This window comes from Lepisma saccharinum, chromosome 11, assembly GCF_977018435.1.
Source record: "Lepisma saccharinum chromosome 11, izLepSacc3.1, whole genome shotgun sequence".
NCBI classification, from domain to species: Eukaryota; Metazoa; Arthropoda; class Insecta; order Zygentoma; family Lepismatidae; genus Lepisma; species Lepisma saccharinum.
Genome location: NC_139239.1, coordinates 38,526,805 through 38,545,012, shown reverse-complemented (window position 1 = coordinate 38,545,012; position 18,208 = coordinate 38,526,805). Strand labels below are relative to the sequence as shown.

Genomic DNA, 18,208 nt, shown 5'->3' with positions numbered 1-18,208 from the left:
CTTTAGAGATTTCATAACGCAAGATTGCGGTTATCTTTGCTAGGTTGTGTTATTGTGTTGTGCTATTTTCTTTTATACAATGTGGAAACATTGGGAGTGTAACGTCGTTGCAACACTGCAGGTAAAAGTAACAAAGGCGCTTCTCAGAAAAACAGGTGCTGGCTCGCAACCAGAAACGCGTCCGGTTGACTTCCTCTCGAGCTATGTCTCTACTTACTGAACTGAAGTTCCGATGAGGACTTAAACCATAACAGTGCTCAAATATAAATAATTGTTCCTCGAAGAAACAAATGCAAAACTTTTGAACACCAACAATGGAGAGTCAAGTGGAGGGATATTAACGGTTGAAATCAACATCCTTGTTTCTCCGTTTGCGACCAGTGTGGCTACCAAGTGAAGTATAATAATAATAAAGCTGTTAATAATAATTATAAGAATAATAATGTTGGTAGGGTTCAAAAGGATAGCCTAGGGGCCCATTTTTTGTATGTAAATCTCCCCCTCGTGCTTACTGCCGTCACGTTGCAATCAAGAGATCTCCGCTTTGATTCCTAGGAGAGGCATTGAGGTCCACATCTAACTCTGAACTGTAGATCTAGTCCCGATTAGCACATCTGATTCTAAAGCGGACTCGTTCTAATCACTCGTTCTTGCAGGCGAACGACCCTCTGGTGTCTGGGTCAACACACCGTGTGGTTGCGGATTTGTCTTGTGTATCGTATACCTGTGTGCCGAGTGTCTTTTTACAGTCTCAGATTTCATCAGTTTAGTATAGTTGCTTTATCCCAGGTTTGAACCCCGACCTGGTCATGGGTGTTCCCTTGTGAGTATCCCTTCATCAATTTCATCGTGTCATCACTCATCCTCATCTTCGCGATTAGCCAAAAGTGGAAAAAATGCGAAGTAAAATAAATCAATCAATCAATCGTAGTGGCTTTAGTTTCTCGGCGGGTTTTAATTAATTCAGGAAAAGGTTTTTTTTCCACAATATGTTTTCCTAGTAGTCAAAATGTTTTCTCTTTTAATTCACTGACTTAAATTTAGTTGTTTTTGGTAAGAAAGAGCTTATTGTGTATATATATATATACCAAATAGGATCAGCGATGACGCGGCCACTAAAAGATTTCGTTTGTTTTGTTTGGCTTGTTTTTTAAGTCCATTTTATGCACAGAAAGGCTAATCTGGATTTGGCCTACCGTTTAAAGTGGGATCCGAACGACTATGTGCCCCCACAGGGGTATCGAATTCGGGACCCCTTGATTACAAGGCGACGACATTACTATTACGCTACCGGAGAGGAACTCTTAAACTTTTTTACTAATAAAATAATGAAATTAATAAGTGCATCACCCGCTTCAAAGGGGAATGTTAACCATTCGAATACGGAAATCTATTTTATTGTGAATTGTTACTTCATCCACTACAAGGAATAGAAACGTAACAGGGATTAATTCTCTGGTTGAATTTCTTGTACGAATCTTTAATTTTGTAACAGTTTCATATTCGTCACCTAGGCCTACACAAAATCTGTGTGTTTATTTAATATGATTTTGTACTCCAATTTGGCGATTTTTGATGGCTGTTTGTCGTAAAAAATTGTAAGACTTCATGCTCGTAGTTGCATATTTGTATAAACGAATTTATCGCGTCTCTAATTTAGTTGACGTTTTGTTTCACCGAGCTTGCAGTCATGTAATACACCTGATTTGGCCTACCGCTGTCCGCCTGTTTGGGAAGTATGCGGCAATCTTAGAATCCCTCTTCCCTGAAGAGACTTAATTTTGTCAATATGACAGTTCTTTGTTGTGAGTGGGCGCTAAGTGGTACGGCCTATCCCGTTTAGCCTATCTGAGCAAAAAGCAGACTTAAACAAACCTTTTCTGATAAAACAAAGCTTCTTCAAATGATTTATTTGCCATTTGCTAGGCCACCAGATCGCACGACCAAAATAAATCATGACTTGCTCCGCTATCAGATTTGGCGGTTACTAAGTCAAACTATGCATGATACACTTGAAAGCCGGAATGACAGAATTATTAAGGGTTTCATATTAGATTTCAACGGAGTTGTTTTTAAACTTTAGCCTAGTGAATATATTTTTCAACTTTAGAATTAGTTCAAGGATACGAACAGTATAATTGAGAATATATTTAATATGTGTGTGTTAAAAGATGTAACACTATTTGTACCCGGAACCAAGAGGTTTTATAGGTCCAGTAACCCATACATTCTAATGGGTTCCGCAAAAGGACCAGAAGCTTTTTTCTCACACAATTTATATTCGGTCCAAGTTGCGTGTTGTTTCATTTCAATGTGGAACTTGCACCGTATTTAAATTGATCCGGAAAAGAAGGTTCCTGGACAGTATTTTAATTTATCCGGGAAAAAGGTTCTTGGATCGAATTGAAACACTTTACAGATAGAAAGGTTCTTTACGGTTCAGAATCCATTTATGCTTTCTGATTTCCTCTCCTGGACTGGAACTGAATCTATTTAAAATTCCTGGACCTTTCACATCCCTGGCCGGCGTCCCTGCAATCGTAGCGCACTGTGCTAACCACTACGCAAAGGAGGCTGGATCATATGGTGGTGGTGGTGTAATTTGCGTCAAAATGAAATGAAACAGTAAATTTCTCCTCTGCACATCATCGATGCTTGCATGGATTCGGTGTTGGCAGCTATGAAGTATGGAAACGTTGTGTAGATTGATGACCTCAATCTCTCTATTGACTTTGAGAATATAACCACTGGAAGTGTAAATTGTTTAAAAAGACACGTTCGTCCAGGGCATTGGGTTAAAGCAACACAATATGCAAAAAACACTTGAAGAAAGCAATTGGATATATACCGGCAACACCACCTGACAAAAACCTGTGGTCCTCTGGCCATGTCTCCATTCATCAAGCGCTCCTCTTTGCCCAACATAAAGAAAATACCTAAATGTCTTGTCCTACACACACTATCTCGAACCGGGATGGATGCATACTTTCTCACATTTTTCTCCTACCTCATATTGAAAACAGAGATACAACTAAAAACAATGGACAGCAAGTTATAATGTAGCCGCCGTACCAACCGGTGTCCATTCACAGCGCAGAACGGTTATTTTGACAAAATCTTGTTTCCCTCCTGGCCGCTTTGGGGAGGAGGGATTTTTAAGGTTGCCGCTTCTTGCCAAAGCAGTAGGCCTAATTGGTCACTTGATCGCGAGTTCCTTCTTACGTAAACGTGGCAACAGAGGGTCACTGCCATGTCCCCGCGCCGGCATTCCAGTGCACAATGATACGAATCACTACTCACGTCCAATGGCGGATAATGCCTACTCTTCGGCGGTAAGCACCAAGCAAACAGCGTGCACTGGATGTATGTTCTTCAAGTCCTTGGTCTCTGCTGCAACAGGAGGAACTCAACGTTGTGGAAGCCCTGCATGTTATAATACACACAAATAACTTCGTGCCTACCAGAAAAAGTGCGTTCTATTTGATTCGAGAACGAAATTATCTTCATTTTCAAAGAGCAGGCTTGGAACTTGTAGCAACAGTACCCCACAAAATGTTTTGTGATATTCGGAGACATTCAAAATATTTACTCAGAAAAAAAAAAACTGCACTGAAATTCTACGTGCTATTTTGATTGAGTTGAGTTGGTGTTTTAAGCCCACTTTATGCACAGTAAGGCTAATTGGGACTGGACCTACAGTTTAGAGTGGGATCCGAACCACTATGTGCCTCCACCGGGTATCGAACCTGGGACCCCTTGGTTACAAGGCTACCACTGCGCCATCGGGGAGGCCCTACGTGCTATTAAATTCAAGAAAGCAGAACCCTCGTGTGTGTATCGAAACTGGCTATAATTCTGATACCGCTGTTGGAGATGAGAGCACACCTTTTTAACATTTTTTATTTCATGAAAATGTACCCTCAGGGACAGTTTCTGAACCTCTCCGTATTGTAGAAGTCTGTTAATTCAGTTCACGCACACTCTTCGATTAAAACCTTTTCCGAAGAAGTATAATTGTTCAAAAAGCTGTTTTGGAACTACTTGTTTGGAATGTGGAATTGAGTCCCCAAAGATGGTCCTACATCACTGTTTCCCTCAAAAGAAGCAAAGTGCATTGTGTTTATTCTCTTGAAAACTATCCCATGGAAAAAGTTCCTCTTAAAAATATCTTGGTGTTATCATCGAAGAAAACTAAACTTTAATGGTTATTGCAGATACTAGGTTCGTTCGAGTTGGGTTTTAGTCCGCTTTGTGCACCGAAAGGGACTGGACCTACAGTTTAAAGTGGAATCCGAATCAATGTCTCCACCAGGTATTGAACCCGAGACATCTTGATTACGAGACGACGACGTTACCACTACGCCATCGAGGAGGCGTACAGATATTACGTAAAGAGTCATACGTCCCCTTGGTCTTTTGTACAGATTCACTAAAATCCAAAACCAATCAACCATTAGCACATTTTTTCAAATCTTTTATCTCCCCTATTCTCGAATATTGAACTATGGCTTCTAATTAACCTTTTCAGGATTGATTCCGTCCAGAGCTTTTCCCTCGACATTTCGTGCCGTAGAATACCTTCTCTGAGACATTTCCACAAAACGGACACAATATATGTTTTGAATATCCAGCTACCAGTCGCAAATTGCAGACACGAAATTGTTGCATAGCATCATCAATGGTAAAATTAAAACCAAATATCTAATCAATCAATTTAATCTTTGAATAGATACCCATACTACCAACCCGCAACGTACAGCTCTTCCGCAATTCCACTACAAGGCTGTCTTCTCCAACACTCTTTCCCAAAATTTTCATAACTTGGTTCTAAATATTGATATTTTCTTGCCAGAACGCAGCTCTCGACAATCGTGAAGAATGTGTTCGTAACTTTTAAGTTCTTCTTCTGTGCCATCTTGTATTGTTCTAATTGATTTTCTGCTGTTACAGTTCCAGTATGAAATGGTCATTCAGTAGCCTACTGTATCTGAGAGGTTAACACTATTAAGCCTTGTTTGTTTAATAAAACGCTTAAAATACAGACCAAGGCAGAATTTATTGTCAAATAAACACACAAAAAAACGTGGCGCTTCGACCTTATAGCAAGATCTTCTTCAGACTCTCAAACAACATTTGAATTTGGTTCAAATGTTGTTTCAGAGTCTGAAGAAGATCTTGCTATAAGCTGCTATAAGGTTGAAGTGTCACGTTTTTTGGTGTATCTATTTGACAATAAATTCTGCCTTGGTCTGTATTTTGAGTGTTTTGTATCTCAAACTATAAGTAATTTTAAAGTTTGAAAGACATAATTATGTTTATATGATATGTGATCCAGGGGCGGTCCGTGACTTTTACCGCAAGGGAAGCACATATTGTAAGAAATTTTAAAAAGCATTATTATTATTATTATTAACGCCTTCTTTATGAATTCTTCTATCACTAGATTGTAGAATTCATCTTCTGCATTTTCATTTCAGTTTTAGCTGCTTCTCAATTACTGTCCTTGGGTATTTCTTAGGGGTGTGCGTGATCCCGAAAAGTCGGAACCGAGATCGGAAAAAAAAAATCCCGTCCCGATCCCGACTTTTCGGGATCCCGAGCAGTCGGGAAATACCGAATGGTCATTTTTTGCAAGTTTATTCTCTGCAAATGTTGTCAAGAGAATTCCAGCGTGGATTTGAGTTTGCCGATGACGCTGTGATGTTTAAATAAATTGTTCATATCGAAACCTGAACTGCTCCACACACCCTTTTCATTTCAAAATAAGTCCTCCTGGATGGTAGAGTGGTAACGTTGTCGCCTTGAAATGAAGGGATACAGAGTTCGATATCCGGTGGAGGCACATAGAGGTTCGGATCCAACTTTAAACTGTAGGTCCAGCCCCGGTTAGCCTGTCTACGCATGAAGTGGGCTTAGGATCAGAACCCAAAACCAACATTAGTCTGGATTAAAATGTCGAACACTTTTTTCCTCTATTACACCAGGTAGAGTCTAAATCGGACATTGATCTACCACCAGAAATAACCCCTCTCTTCTATTCAAAACTTCTTGATGTCAAGCCCTGGACGAAGAGTGTTTCCAGCACCCACCTACTTCCCCGCACCATTAGCTACAGTAGCTGCCGCAAAACCCGGAATGAGTTCTGTGGATTCATTCCCTTCGAGTCAATTGAACCGCACTGATTTGGTCAACTGTTAAGTATGATTTCTAAACCTATGTTTTTCATACAAATTCCAGAAATTACGCACATGAAATTTACTGGGATAACTGACAACACAAAATTCGCTGTAAATGAACAAAAAATATTGCAAAATAATTTATTTTAGGCTGATTTAGTTCGAAAAAAACTGTGACGCTGGAATGAGTGGCGGTCATGCGTCCCCTAGGCCGAAGACAGAGCCAAAGATCTACGAAGAATGCCGAATGCTCCCTTCCCTTTGCTGAGGGTGAGCGACAGGGACACTGATGGTCGTCTGCTACGACGAGGACACACGTCTCGCGGTTTTTACAATAGCCCTTACAAGTAGATATACAACTACATAAGAATAGTTTGAATGAAACTAAAAATAAATTGACCACATAAACACAGTTAATACTTCTACTTTGCAAGGGAATGACTCATTCCCTTCATTCCATGGAATAACCGCCCATGATGTGATCCTTTATTTCTTGGCAAAGATGCTGAAAATCTCTTGACTTAGAAACACAAATTCGTTGTTCATAAATATGAAGCCCTTATTGAACGAAGTATAGGAACATTTATATCGTAAACATTTTTAACAAAGAAAATGCAGCATTGTATGATAAAAACGCTTGATACCATTTACATATATCTTTATTCAGTCAGTTTTTAGTACTCTAAACACATTGAGTTCTTATTTGAATTACATTATGTACAGGATTTTTTTTTCTTAAATCGCAGCTCCTTTTTCTGCCTTAAAATGTACTTTCTCTTTACAATAGTTTACAAAATGAACTCACAAATTATTTACATAATAGTACTTACGTGTAAAAACAAATATTTGGTATGTACGAGGTTATCTTTAGTTTTGTACATAACTTTCATAAGTAAGGAATTACATGAAATTGGTAAATCTAAAATATGAATTTGGAAGTCAAATCTCTCTTGTACAATTGTGGTATTCACAATCTAGGTAGAAATGTTTTTTGAAAGATTCGAAATGTATGGATACGCAAGGTGTAGAAATTATTATTAACTATGCATGTGCAGTGCAATTAAATAAGTAATTTCTCAGTTTTATTGGAATTATGAATTGTTATACTGTAATTAACTAAGAAATGTTCTTTATTGAAGCATTTATATTAGAAATGGCCCGTTCTCAAGCAAATTATTTCTGGATACGTCGGAAAGTTTAACTAACTAACGTCTCACATGCACTTGAATTTCATGAAGATGATAATGTATGACGTTAGTATATGAAAACATGTAATTAATCGGTCAAACAACCATGTTAACAATATTTTCGCACTTTTTTTACCATAATTTTACAAATGTATCTTGCAAATGTTCTCAGTATTCTGTTTAACAGAAATTAAAGTACTAGAAAGAGAGAAATGGTATGGGGACTTGCACACTAAAGAATTATCTCATTATCTCAATGAAGTAATAAACTAACCAAATCCAATTGCGTAACAATGTTGGTTTACATGTCAAATAATGGCGCTATATATCAGCGCCGCAGGTGGCTAGTTTCCAAGCCGGCTTCTTTGAAGAGAAGGATTATCCTCTGTTAATAATACTGAGGTGATAAAGACTGTAAATTGAAGTAATTTCGAACCGTGATTGCGTTTATATCCTCAATTTCCAGGTGAGCACACGTTTTACGTTCTATAGCGCACTTGAAACCGAAGCCTCATTTCATTAAGCAGTCGGAATTAGTGTGATATATGCTTATTCAGTGTCAGCTGCGGTGGTTCTCACAAGGGATCGTTAACACCTATCGAAGGGAGATTTACGACTTTGCCACCTGCGCAGGTTTCGTGGGGGCTGTTGAGAGGAACCTCTGCTCCAACAATGCCTGGTGCTCCTTGGCTCGCAGCCGAAGGGCGTCGATGCTGTTCTTCCGACTCTCCGCCGTCGCTGGGTTCTTCGTGTCCGTTGCTTCCGTCGAAGACGCCGTCGCCGTCCTGTCTGCCTGTGCCGGCGGGGGCTGCAGGGACGCCAGCCCCCCCGGCGGAAGAGATCCAAGTCCCGGTGCCGTCGGTAGTCCCGCCAGCACGTAATGCGACAGGATCGTGTGGATCGGGACGTGGGCTTTGTTGGCCCAAGGAAGCGTCAGCGCTGGAGGAAGGCCCAGCATGGGCCCGAAGCCCAGAGGACCGAAACCGGAGTTGGGCCAGAATGGATCTGATCCGATTATTGGAGCGAGAGGAGGCATTCCCAGCTGTGCATTCACTCCAAATTCTGACAAACCTGGAAGAGAAAGAATACAATTGATCTACTAATTGCCTTTTCTAATGTACTTAATAGAGTACATCTGTACCAATCTACAACCAATAAAATATAAGTATACCAGAATCTGATTTGCATCCATGGATCATATCGTTATTACAGAATAAATGAAGCGTCAAATTATGTGTTTTTTTAAATGTGGAGTTTGTGAAAAACAAGAGCCTCCCCGTTTGCGTAGTGGTAACGTCGTCCCCCTTGTGATCATGGGGTCCCGGGTTTAAACTATAGGTCCAGTACCGATTAGCCTTTCTGTGCATAAAGTGGACTGAAAACAACAATTCAATCAATGTGAAAAATGGTTCACAGGTGAAATAGGCTGGGTGTTTTATACTCGTTCGCCAAAATTGTCCGAAAAAACATGTATTTTTAGAAATCATGAAAACATAACACTTCTGCCGTACAAAAAATAATTTTCTTCCGTATTGTCATACTCCCTTTTGAAAGAAATTACTACGCTCGACTTGAACTAAACGGGTTGGTTCATCATTTCTCAGATAAAATAATGAAGTTACTTTTTCATTTTTTAAAAACATATTCCAGATTACAAGATTATTGGGACATTCGTTATGCGTCATGAACTAAAAGAATGTGGAATTGAATTGAATGAATGGGATAACTAATTATAGAATCACCACTAAAAGAGCAAACGTTGTGTATGTAGCAGATTTGCCCATCAATTTATCCCTCCTTCCACTATACTTACCTAATAGAATATATCTACACCAATCTACAGCCAATAAAATAGGGGTGCGGGTGATAACGATGACTTATCGATCTAAAATTTGACTGGAACTATTCATATTACATGGAAACATCTTTGATTTCCGATGCACCACTGTTCTCGATAATGAGGAACACTACACCGTCAGCTTTATCCCTAAGATATCGGTGTGATATTAGGCTTTACATTTTTTCCATAGGAAACTTGAAAATAACCCAACGAATGTAACCATTTCAACATTATAAAAACTCCTTGCACTTGTGCTAATTACATCCAGAACAAGCATACTTCGTTCACGCATGTCTATGTTCTAAAAATTTTGAATGTAAACAAAGATAACCATTTATGAAGAAAAGAATACTGGAGTGAAAGATTGTTAATTACTCGATATAATAGCTAAAATTTGCTGGTAAAAATAGAAAGCTTTACAACCTTAAATGCGATATTAAGCAAAATATTAAGAATTGAGTGAAGATTGATTTACCTGTCTGTGGGTCTCCGTGGATAAAACCAGAATTCTCTCTTCCCAGAGCTTTCTCTCTTTTCCTCCATTTTGCACGACGATTTTGAAACCAAACCTGCAACAAAATATTAAAAATTGTAAAACGAGCAACAAAGAGTGGGCGTTTTCATTATTAACTACATAGTGGTAAAATATGACAACTATATGGAACAAGAAGCAAGCAACAGTTCTTTTTATGTACATGTACAGTAAGATGAATTTTGCATATACTAAAAAAATATTCCACCAAGTTATGGGTCTAGCACTACATCTAATTAGTGTATAGAGACAATTTTTTACAGGCTGACAATGCAACTCGCTTCAGAAGAACGAATCTAATACTTCTCCGCCATCGATATCAATTACCCATAACGTAATTGATCCACCCTAAATAAATTACAAATCCAAATAATGGAACAACTATTTTTCCTGCAGAAACACAACCGGTTGGAGAAATTAGGGAAGGCCTTTGCCAATCTAAGTATTCTGGAGTTAATTACTAAACTTAGAGGAGGGGGGAGGCATTCAAGCGACCTGCTTTCCACGCCTCTGCAATTTCCTCTCATTCATTCATTTCCAAGGAATGAAAGCTAAACGAGACAAATTAATATCGAGGCCCAATTTAAATAATGAATTCATCTTCTTATTAAGTTCATTAGTCGGCGATATTTAAGTGCTGCCAGATTTAACTTTCCTGATGAAACGTGGTAGAGTCAGAATGCTGATTCATGAAATGGGTTCTAAAAGGAGCACGCTTGCAAACACTTCCTGAGTTTCTTGCAATTAAATTACTGTAAAATTGAAAAAGTTTCCAACATATTGTTCCAAAAGCATGAGCAAACGTTAAGTTGAAAGTAATTTTCTGTTGCCGGTACTCAGTCAGCGGATTAAATGAAGAGTCACTGTTTTAGAAAAGGGGGACAAATCTTTCCTCCAGGAGGTTGGTTTTGTTCCCCCCCCCCCTTCCTTCTTCTTAATTAAAGACGAGCCATTGTAAATGGGAGGGGGCAAATCTCGTTCCAGCAGCGCACTCCAATGCCACCTTTCCCTCCTAACAAGGTTGTTCCAACTATTGTCACTCATATCTGGATTGTGTGTGTGCGATATTGTGCCGATTTACCATGACTTAAGTATTTCAATGCAAATTCATGCTTTTATTATCATTATTATTATTATCATAAAAATGGATCGGATGTCTTAAAATTACAGGATGATCTTAATAGAGTAGTACAATGGTGTGACATAAATGGTATGCAAATTAATTTAGCTAAATGCAAACTATTGAGATGTTCAAGAAACACAAACTGTATTGTCTCTAAATATGTTATTAAATCTAATAAGATTTCTATTTGCTCTAGTCATAAGGATCTTGGTATAATTATAGATTCTAAACTGTAATTTGAGGAACATATAATTGAAGTTTGTAAAAGAGCTAAGAAGATTTTAGGTTTTATATTTTTTAACTAGACTTCTTTTAATAAAATGGAAACTTTTAGATTTCTATTTATAGCTTTGGTTCGTCCATTATTGGAATATGGAAGTGAATTATGGAACATGGCAGCAAATAGTCACACAGAGAAAATTGAATCAATTCAGAAATTATTTATTAGGTTACTTTGTATGAAAATTAAGAAAAGTTACATGTCACTAAAATATATGGAGTGGTTGGAAATTTTTAATTTAACAACCTTGAGCTTAAGAAGGAAAGATAAAATCAAAGTATTTATACAAAACATCTTGTCAGATAGGACTGATAGTGAATACTTTAGAAATGCAATAGTTTATAACGTTCCAAAATATAAAACAAGAAAAAATACATTATTATCAGTAAAATTGAAAAATGGTGGTGAATATATAAAAATATTAATCGATGTTTTCGATTATGACTTCCCTTAAAATATTATTTTTAGGTATAGCATGTGATTTTAACCCTTATGAGTTAATCCTTTTATATTACTCTTTGTGACATAGTGCTGTGTGAGGTTTTTGTAACTGTTCTCAGTACTTAAATAAATAAATAATTATTATTATTAAAAAGGTGACGTTTATTATCACATTTTGGCAATTTTCGCCATCAGTGCATATTTTTCCCATATAAATTGCATATTTCTTGCGACTTTTACTTCTTTTATCGTCTATATAAGTGAAGTATATTAATCATATAATTAATATAAAAACATGTGTACTGTGTAGACCTACATAATAACAACACAAGATGACTGGAGATTAAAAAAAATAGCTATACCATGGAAGTACATTTCACGCTAATTTGATATCGACACTTGTGGGCTTGAATCTCACCCCCAAGTGAATGAGCTTTTATTTTATTTACGGCAAGGATGAACAAAAAAAATGAAAGGGAATATAGGCGTGTGTGCCTGCGTGTGTGTGGGGGGGGGGGGAGAAAGTGCTGCTCCATTAGACTAATTAACTGGATGTGACGAGTACAATTCTTCAGTATATTCAACCTTTGCTTACTGTTTCCATAGCTTCAATCCAACAAAAACGTATTCGGTAGGTCACTAGTTCATTCCAAACAATACGGCCGTCTATTCAAAGTCAGCCGTATTTCTAACAATAACAACGAGTTCTTTAGTTGCTTTATTTCTACAGCCACGTGCATTAGAACATCGTAATAAGCAAAGAAATTTTATTCACGAAAGTTCAAATATATTCAGCAATTTGTTCCGATAGCACGTATATTTTCCCCTTCATTGTCATTCATTTTCCAATATCCTAACAGTCCTTATACAGCCTGATTCATGCTTTCTGAAGCCTGCAGAAACATATACGCTAAATCTATTTTCATGAATAAGGATTCGCGGCGTAAAATATAAAAAAAAATAGACATAAAAGGATTCGCCCTTCGATTCTGTATGGGAAAATATTTCAATAGATTCCAGTTGCGACTAACGTATGTATTAATGTCTTTTACATGAAAAAAAATGTCCTTTCAGTGCTTCCTTGCCTGTCCATTGTAAAGATTTTAGCCTACGTGAATATATTATTTGTACGATCCCTCATTATTAGCCAATATTTCAAAACCCTAACGTGTATGGCTTTGTCACAACTCTTCTTCTGCGACAGTACACATTGTTAGCAACACGGTTGCAAGAAGTCCAAAGATCTCTTCAATTTCCTTCTCTTTTTCAGAATTTGTATTGCTGAAGTATATAGTACTTAGTACTACGTCCCCTGACAATAGAGTGGAAAAAGTCACCCATTGTCCGCGGGAAGTCAAACGTCAGAAGGAAAGGAATTGTCATCCTAATCGCTGCGTAATTGGTTCAATTGGAGGGTCACATCACAATGGCGTCGGCAACACACAAGATTCAAATAAAGAATCGAACGTTTTCCCCCAAATATCGAGACGAATCACGTTCCTTTGAATTCTCATGAGAGTAAGCAGATTTGAAGCTCGATACAAATGAATGGAAGTTAATTGGCCTCCTATTAGCTGAACGATAGCAAAGAACCAGCAAAATGATCGTATGAAATAAAACCGAATTCCGTAGAAGCGCAGGTCAACTCCCTTTTTCACCGATCCTTGTTCAATAGAACAATGTCCGTAAGTTCCCACAAGAAAAAAAAATAATAAATAAAAAACGCAGGTCAGCATCCGCAATAGATTTCTCTTCCTTTAACAATGTTTACCTATCCATATAAATTTACTTTTACCTCCACTGTCCATAAAGCTACATTCCTCCAACGATGATGATCTTATATTTTGAACATGGTAGAAAACTATCACCGTTCGTTTCAAATTATAAAACAAGGAAAAGCTTGTTATTTTTATAGTGAACAACAGCATTTAATTAATATTGCACTACAATAACTAAAATAAAGAATGAAGTACGTCGCAAATTGAGTGTAACATGCAGGAACTAGGTCAGAACTTAAAATTTTCATATCATACAGCTTTCCACGAGTTTTCAGAATTAAATATGCATTATGTGAAAATTCACACACACACTTTATGAATAAACTTTCCCCGGATCCCACTTTGAACTGTAGGTCCAATTTCGCTTATCCTATCTGTGCATCAATGTAATTCAATGGGAGACAATATTTCACCTTTCAGTATAATAGTAATAGGTAATTTGTGATCTCAGATTGTGGCAACACAGATTTGAAATTGTACTTGCAGGCAGACTATTTTGAGAAATAAATGGTAACTATCTTTTCTTCCTCGCTTATCGCGGTGATGTGCATAATTGGCAATTGGTCATATTGGAATACGAAATGAAAATATGCGGTCGTGATACATCGTGTAAACTCCATCACGTTTAAATTAACTATGAAATCACCCTTCAAGTGTTGCATGTCAACGAACAAAATTCGCTTCGGCACGAAACCACACAATATGCGCTCACTCCTGAGGCAACAGCATTTTCTAGTTATTTGACTGAACAGACATCTGCAATTCGAAAATCAGAATGCTAATAAATATTGTAATTTACCCAGAGATTTCCATAGTTTCGGATTTTTTTCCATGCTGCCAATTGGTTCTGAGGAGACAAGAGATTTATTAGTAACTGCTCTTCAATGCCCCGTTAAAAAAAAGAAGAAAATATATTAATATTTTGATTTTCCTAAAACAGCTTTGTATCCAAAAAAAATCTCTTTTTAAATACATCTGTCTATGCTGATGGTTAACTAATGTCAGGAAAATATATCCATTGTTGGTATAGTTTCCGCTATTTACAACTCTTTTCGACAAATTCACTTCATTGTTAGAAACATTGGTGAATGATTAAAGTAAAAAAGAAAAAGACACAACAAAAGTTATTCTGGTATCGTACCAGGATATGCTATAATCTCTCTTGCAAAAACCATCCCGGTTGAAATTTATCATCGGGGGAAAAGTATTCACTTGAAGCAAACATTTGAAAATTACGAACGCTTATGTTACAAGAGAAAAGCAATTCCACGAACCGAACAAAAATTCCCTTCACAATCTCCATTGCATTGATCTATGTCAGATGCCCCCAGAATAATAACGCTGGTAGCAGCCAATTGAGGCGGAGCAGGGTTTAAACCTTGCGAAGGCGACCCCGACGACGCTGCGGATCGGTCGCTAACTAGTTGCATTATCTCATCTAGGCCCCATTACCTCGACGCCTTGCCAGCAGAACAAATTACCTGCCTTCATTCTCCAATTATGTCCCCGCGAATCTCAACTGCATTCAGGCTAACAGGCGAGAAGGGACCACCACGAATTAGCAGGGAATTAGTGCAATTTTAATCCTTTCGCAGTCGAGGGAACCCCCGGCAAACAAGAGGCACCCCCCACCGGCACCACCGTGGCTTTCTTCCTCCCTGCGTCCTTCAATGCAGCTTCCCCCCCTGGCCTCTTCTTCTGCTTCCTCCCCCGCTGTTGTAGCAGGGGTGTTGGGCGCACTATTGGACATCTGATTATCCTCCATTGTGAAAGCTCGCGTGCACAATGGTTCCAATTGCCCACACAAAACGCTAAATGATCCTCTCGCGGGCGCTCTGCAGAGAGATTGTACAATTTCCCCATTTGTGCAGATTAATTAGAGAAATTGTTTCCAATTAAGATGCAATTCAGAAGGTTGTTGTTGAAGGAAAAAAAGCTCGCGTGGAGTATGGGGGCCCAACTCCGGAGACGGGGCTGAAAGCACATAATGGCAATTACCCCCTTCCCCCGCACCAATTTCGGCCTTTACACCGAACGCCGCATGAGTGGTTTTCACCAGCGATGTCTTGGAGCACTTAATTCCAGGCAGGGTTCCTCGCTGTCTGTAGGAGTAAGTAAGTAAATTGTTAGAAAGAAGGGCTCAACATGGCTACCAGGTTATTGATGAAGCAATTCCATTGTTCGCTTCTATTCCCGAACAACTGCTACGAATGGAACCACAGATGTCCAAAGTTCATCATTGTGATTTGTGGCAGTTGACTCGACTAGGGGTTATCCGGCTTGAATAGTTAGCAGTTTAGCTTTTGCGATGGGTCCCAGGTTCAATCACTACACGGACGGCCATGAAAATAGGAGACTGGGCAGAATTGCGCTGGTGCCACATATGGGAAAAGCAAAGCGAGAGCGGGACAAAAGTCGCTGGTTCCCGCGCACTATGTGGAAACGTCAAACGGGCTGCGTTGCTCGAGCGTCAGACAGACCTCTCTCCGGAACAATTCTGTCACCCGCCTAATTTCATGGCCGTACGTTTTAGTAGGCGCATTAATATTTTACTGAGTCAAATAACAGCATCGATGGGACACGATTTGCTGGTCACCTGTCATCCAATGAACACCCGCCTGTCAGGCTCCTTGCTTCGAAATGTCCCGATTTTTAACTTATTTTTTTCTACCACATATAAGCACAGCAACTTCCTCAATGCAAACAAGTGTTGCCACAATCTGAGATCACAAATTACCTTTGTAAGGAGCCAAATTTCCACTTTTCACGTCATCTAAGTAAATCACATTCTTATGTATGAAAAATGTTAAAGAAATTAATCACATACATATCCAGCCAGCCTCCTGAATATCAAGGTTCAAACCCTGGCCGGGCATGAATGTATAGGTACAGCCAACGGGGAAAATAAAAGTAGGCAAATTGTCCATCGCTATTTCCATTCTTCTTTATTCTACGTCCTGTGGTGTTGTTCTAGAGAATGGAATTCTGATGATACGAAGTAGGTGTTGTCCTCTGCTTATTGACGTTTTAATTTCAATTCGTGATCATCACATATGGAAAACAGACTGAATGAAAATGTTGGTGGCAATTCGCCTACTGTTTCTTTCAGGCGAACGAGCTCAAATATCGGATACTTTACGCAAGTTAATGATAGTATCTTAATAACCACTAAATTCGATGAGCTTCTTGCAGCAGATACCTTTATTCCTTTACTTCAAAGTACCATGTTTCTTTTTGATTTTTTTTTTCGTAGAGAGCTCAAGAAGAGAAAACAATTTGACACAAAAAAATGTGCCCCAATATCGGATGAGGGTAATTAATATCTTATAGACAAATTGCATTGTAATGTGAAAAGAAAATCAAATAATAAATTACTGACGAAAGCAAGAATTATTTATTGCACAAAAAAATGTGTGAAGTCTAAGTTTAGGCAAAGCATTTAATAAAACATGATCTGTGTTGTTTCTAATGACGAGCTATCGTGAAAGTATTTTAAAATTCATTCAAGACAATCCAAAACGTCTTGCTCTTACAGTAGTTCCGACCAGAAATCACACATGAGTAAAAGAAATCCACACTTATAAGAACTTTAGTTATGCATGCGCTTTCCAACGAAACTCTGTAAATTTAACTCGTTTATGAAGTTAAATCAAATGCATTAACAACCACCCTAACCGTGCGCTCCACTTTCTTCCACTCTTGGCTAATCACGAAGATAACGATCAGTGATATGATGTAGATCAGAGAACACTCACAAAGAACACCCATGGCAGGACGGGAATCAAGTCAGGCACTCATTGCGTCGTTACTAGCTAGAACTAGTTAATGATCCTGTATATAAAATAGTTTGGACTATCTTGACACTACAATACAATATAATCACAATATACTATAATTACAAAAATGTACCTTTTCACTTGAGCCGGCCTCAGTGGCGGAGTGGTTATCACAGCGGCCAACGACGGCGTGGGCCCCGGGTTCAAATCCCGGCCTGGGCATGGGTGTTCTTTCGTCACTCATCCTCATCTTCACGATTACCCAAAATTGCCATAAAAGCGAAGTAAAATTAATCAAATCAATTTTTCACTTCAGAATCCTTCATTCCAAGTTCAATTTGCAACTCGAGTGCGTAGACAAACAGAACAATTCTACTTATTCTTATGTTCATATAGAAGACAAGTTAATGTTTACAATTTACTGGATTTGATCATAAGATCATAAAATTAACGGATAAATATGCCTGACTGTATGAGCACGAAATCGGAGGAAATCATTTGCCTGTGGCTCTTTACCATGTACTTTGTTTGGTGGCTGTATGAGGGTGAGGGTGTCCACAGTTCAAATCGTTTCATGCAGATTTAACATTTCTCTTTCCAGGAAAACTGGAACTTTCCATGAATCTTAAAATATTCAACTCTTGGCCACCTGTTCGACCTACTCGTGGCAAAAATAACGAGTTCCCAGCTAGGACAAAGAGGTATCCAACTGCTTGACTGACAAGCAAATCTTGGACGCCCCACCATTTGTCTTTCAACGTATCCAAATTATCTTGCATTTCCGAGAAGTTGACTAAGCTACCTTCGGTCAAGCATGAAGACAATATCTGAATAGATAAGCACCGCTGGAAGTCGTAACTGTTGCTTACACGCTTAGCAAGAAACGTTCAAAAGTGATGCTTATTCTCAAATGAAAATTATACCACTATGATCAACTTATTATACTAGCAATATGTTATTAGATCTATCATGAAGAGTAGAGTATGACAATGATATATTTTATATAATCGATACACAGTTAACTGGTGGGCGCTAGGGTGGGCACTAGTTATATTTGAACGCGTTCGCTCCCGGT

At 38.5% G+C, this 18,208-nt stretch overlaps 1 protein-coding gene across 1 annotated transcript in view; it reads right to left on the bottom strand.

Annotated features, from left to right (window-relative positions):
- Positions 1-7,033: 7,033 nt before the first annotated feature.
- LOC145995209 (retinal homeobox protein Rx1-like) overlaps positions 7,034-18,208 on the bottom strand; it is a 43,965-nt gene continuing 32,790 nt past the window's right edge. Inside the window, exons 3-4 of the mRNA XM_083131773.1 lie at positions 9,679-9,772; positions 7,034-8,434 (exon numbers count right to left, since the gene is read on the bottom strand). Of these exons, the coding sequence (XP_082987899.1) occupies positions 7,974-8,434; positions 9,679-9,772 (555 nt within the window). The 3' untranslated portion in view covers positions 7,034-7,973. The remainder of the gene's footprint in view (positions 8,435-9,678; positions 9,773-18,208) is intronic.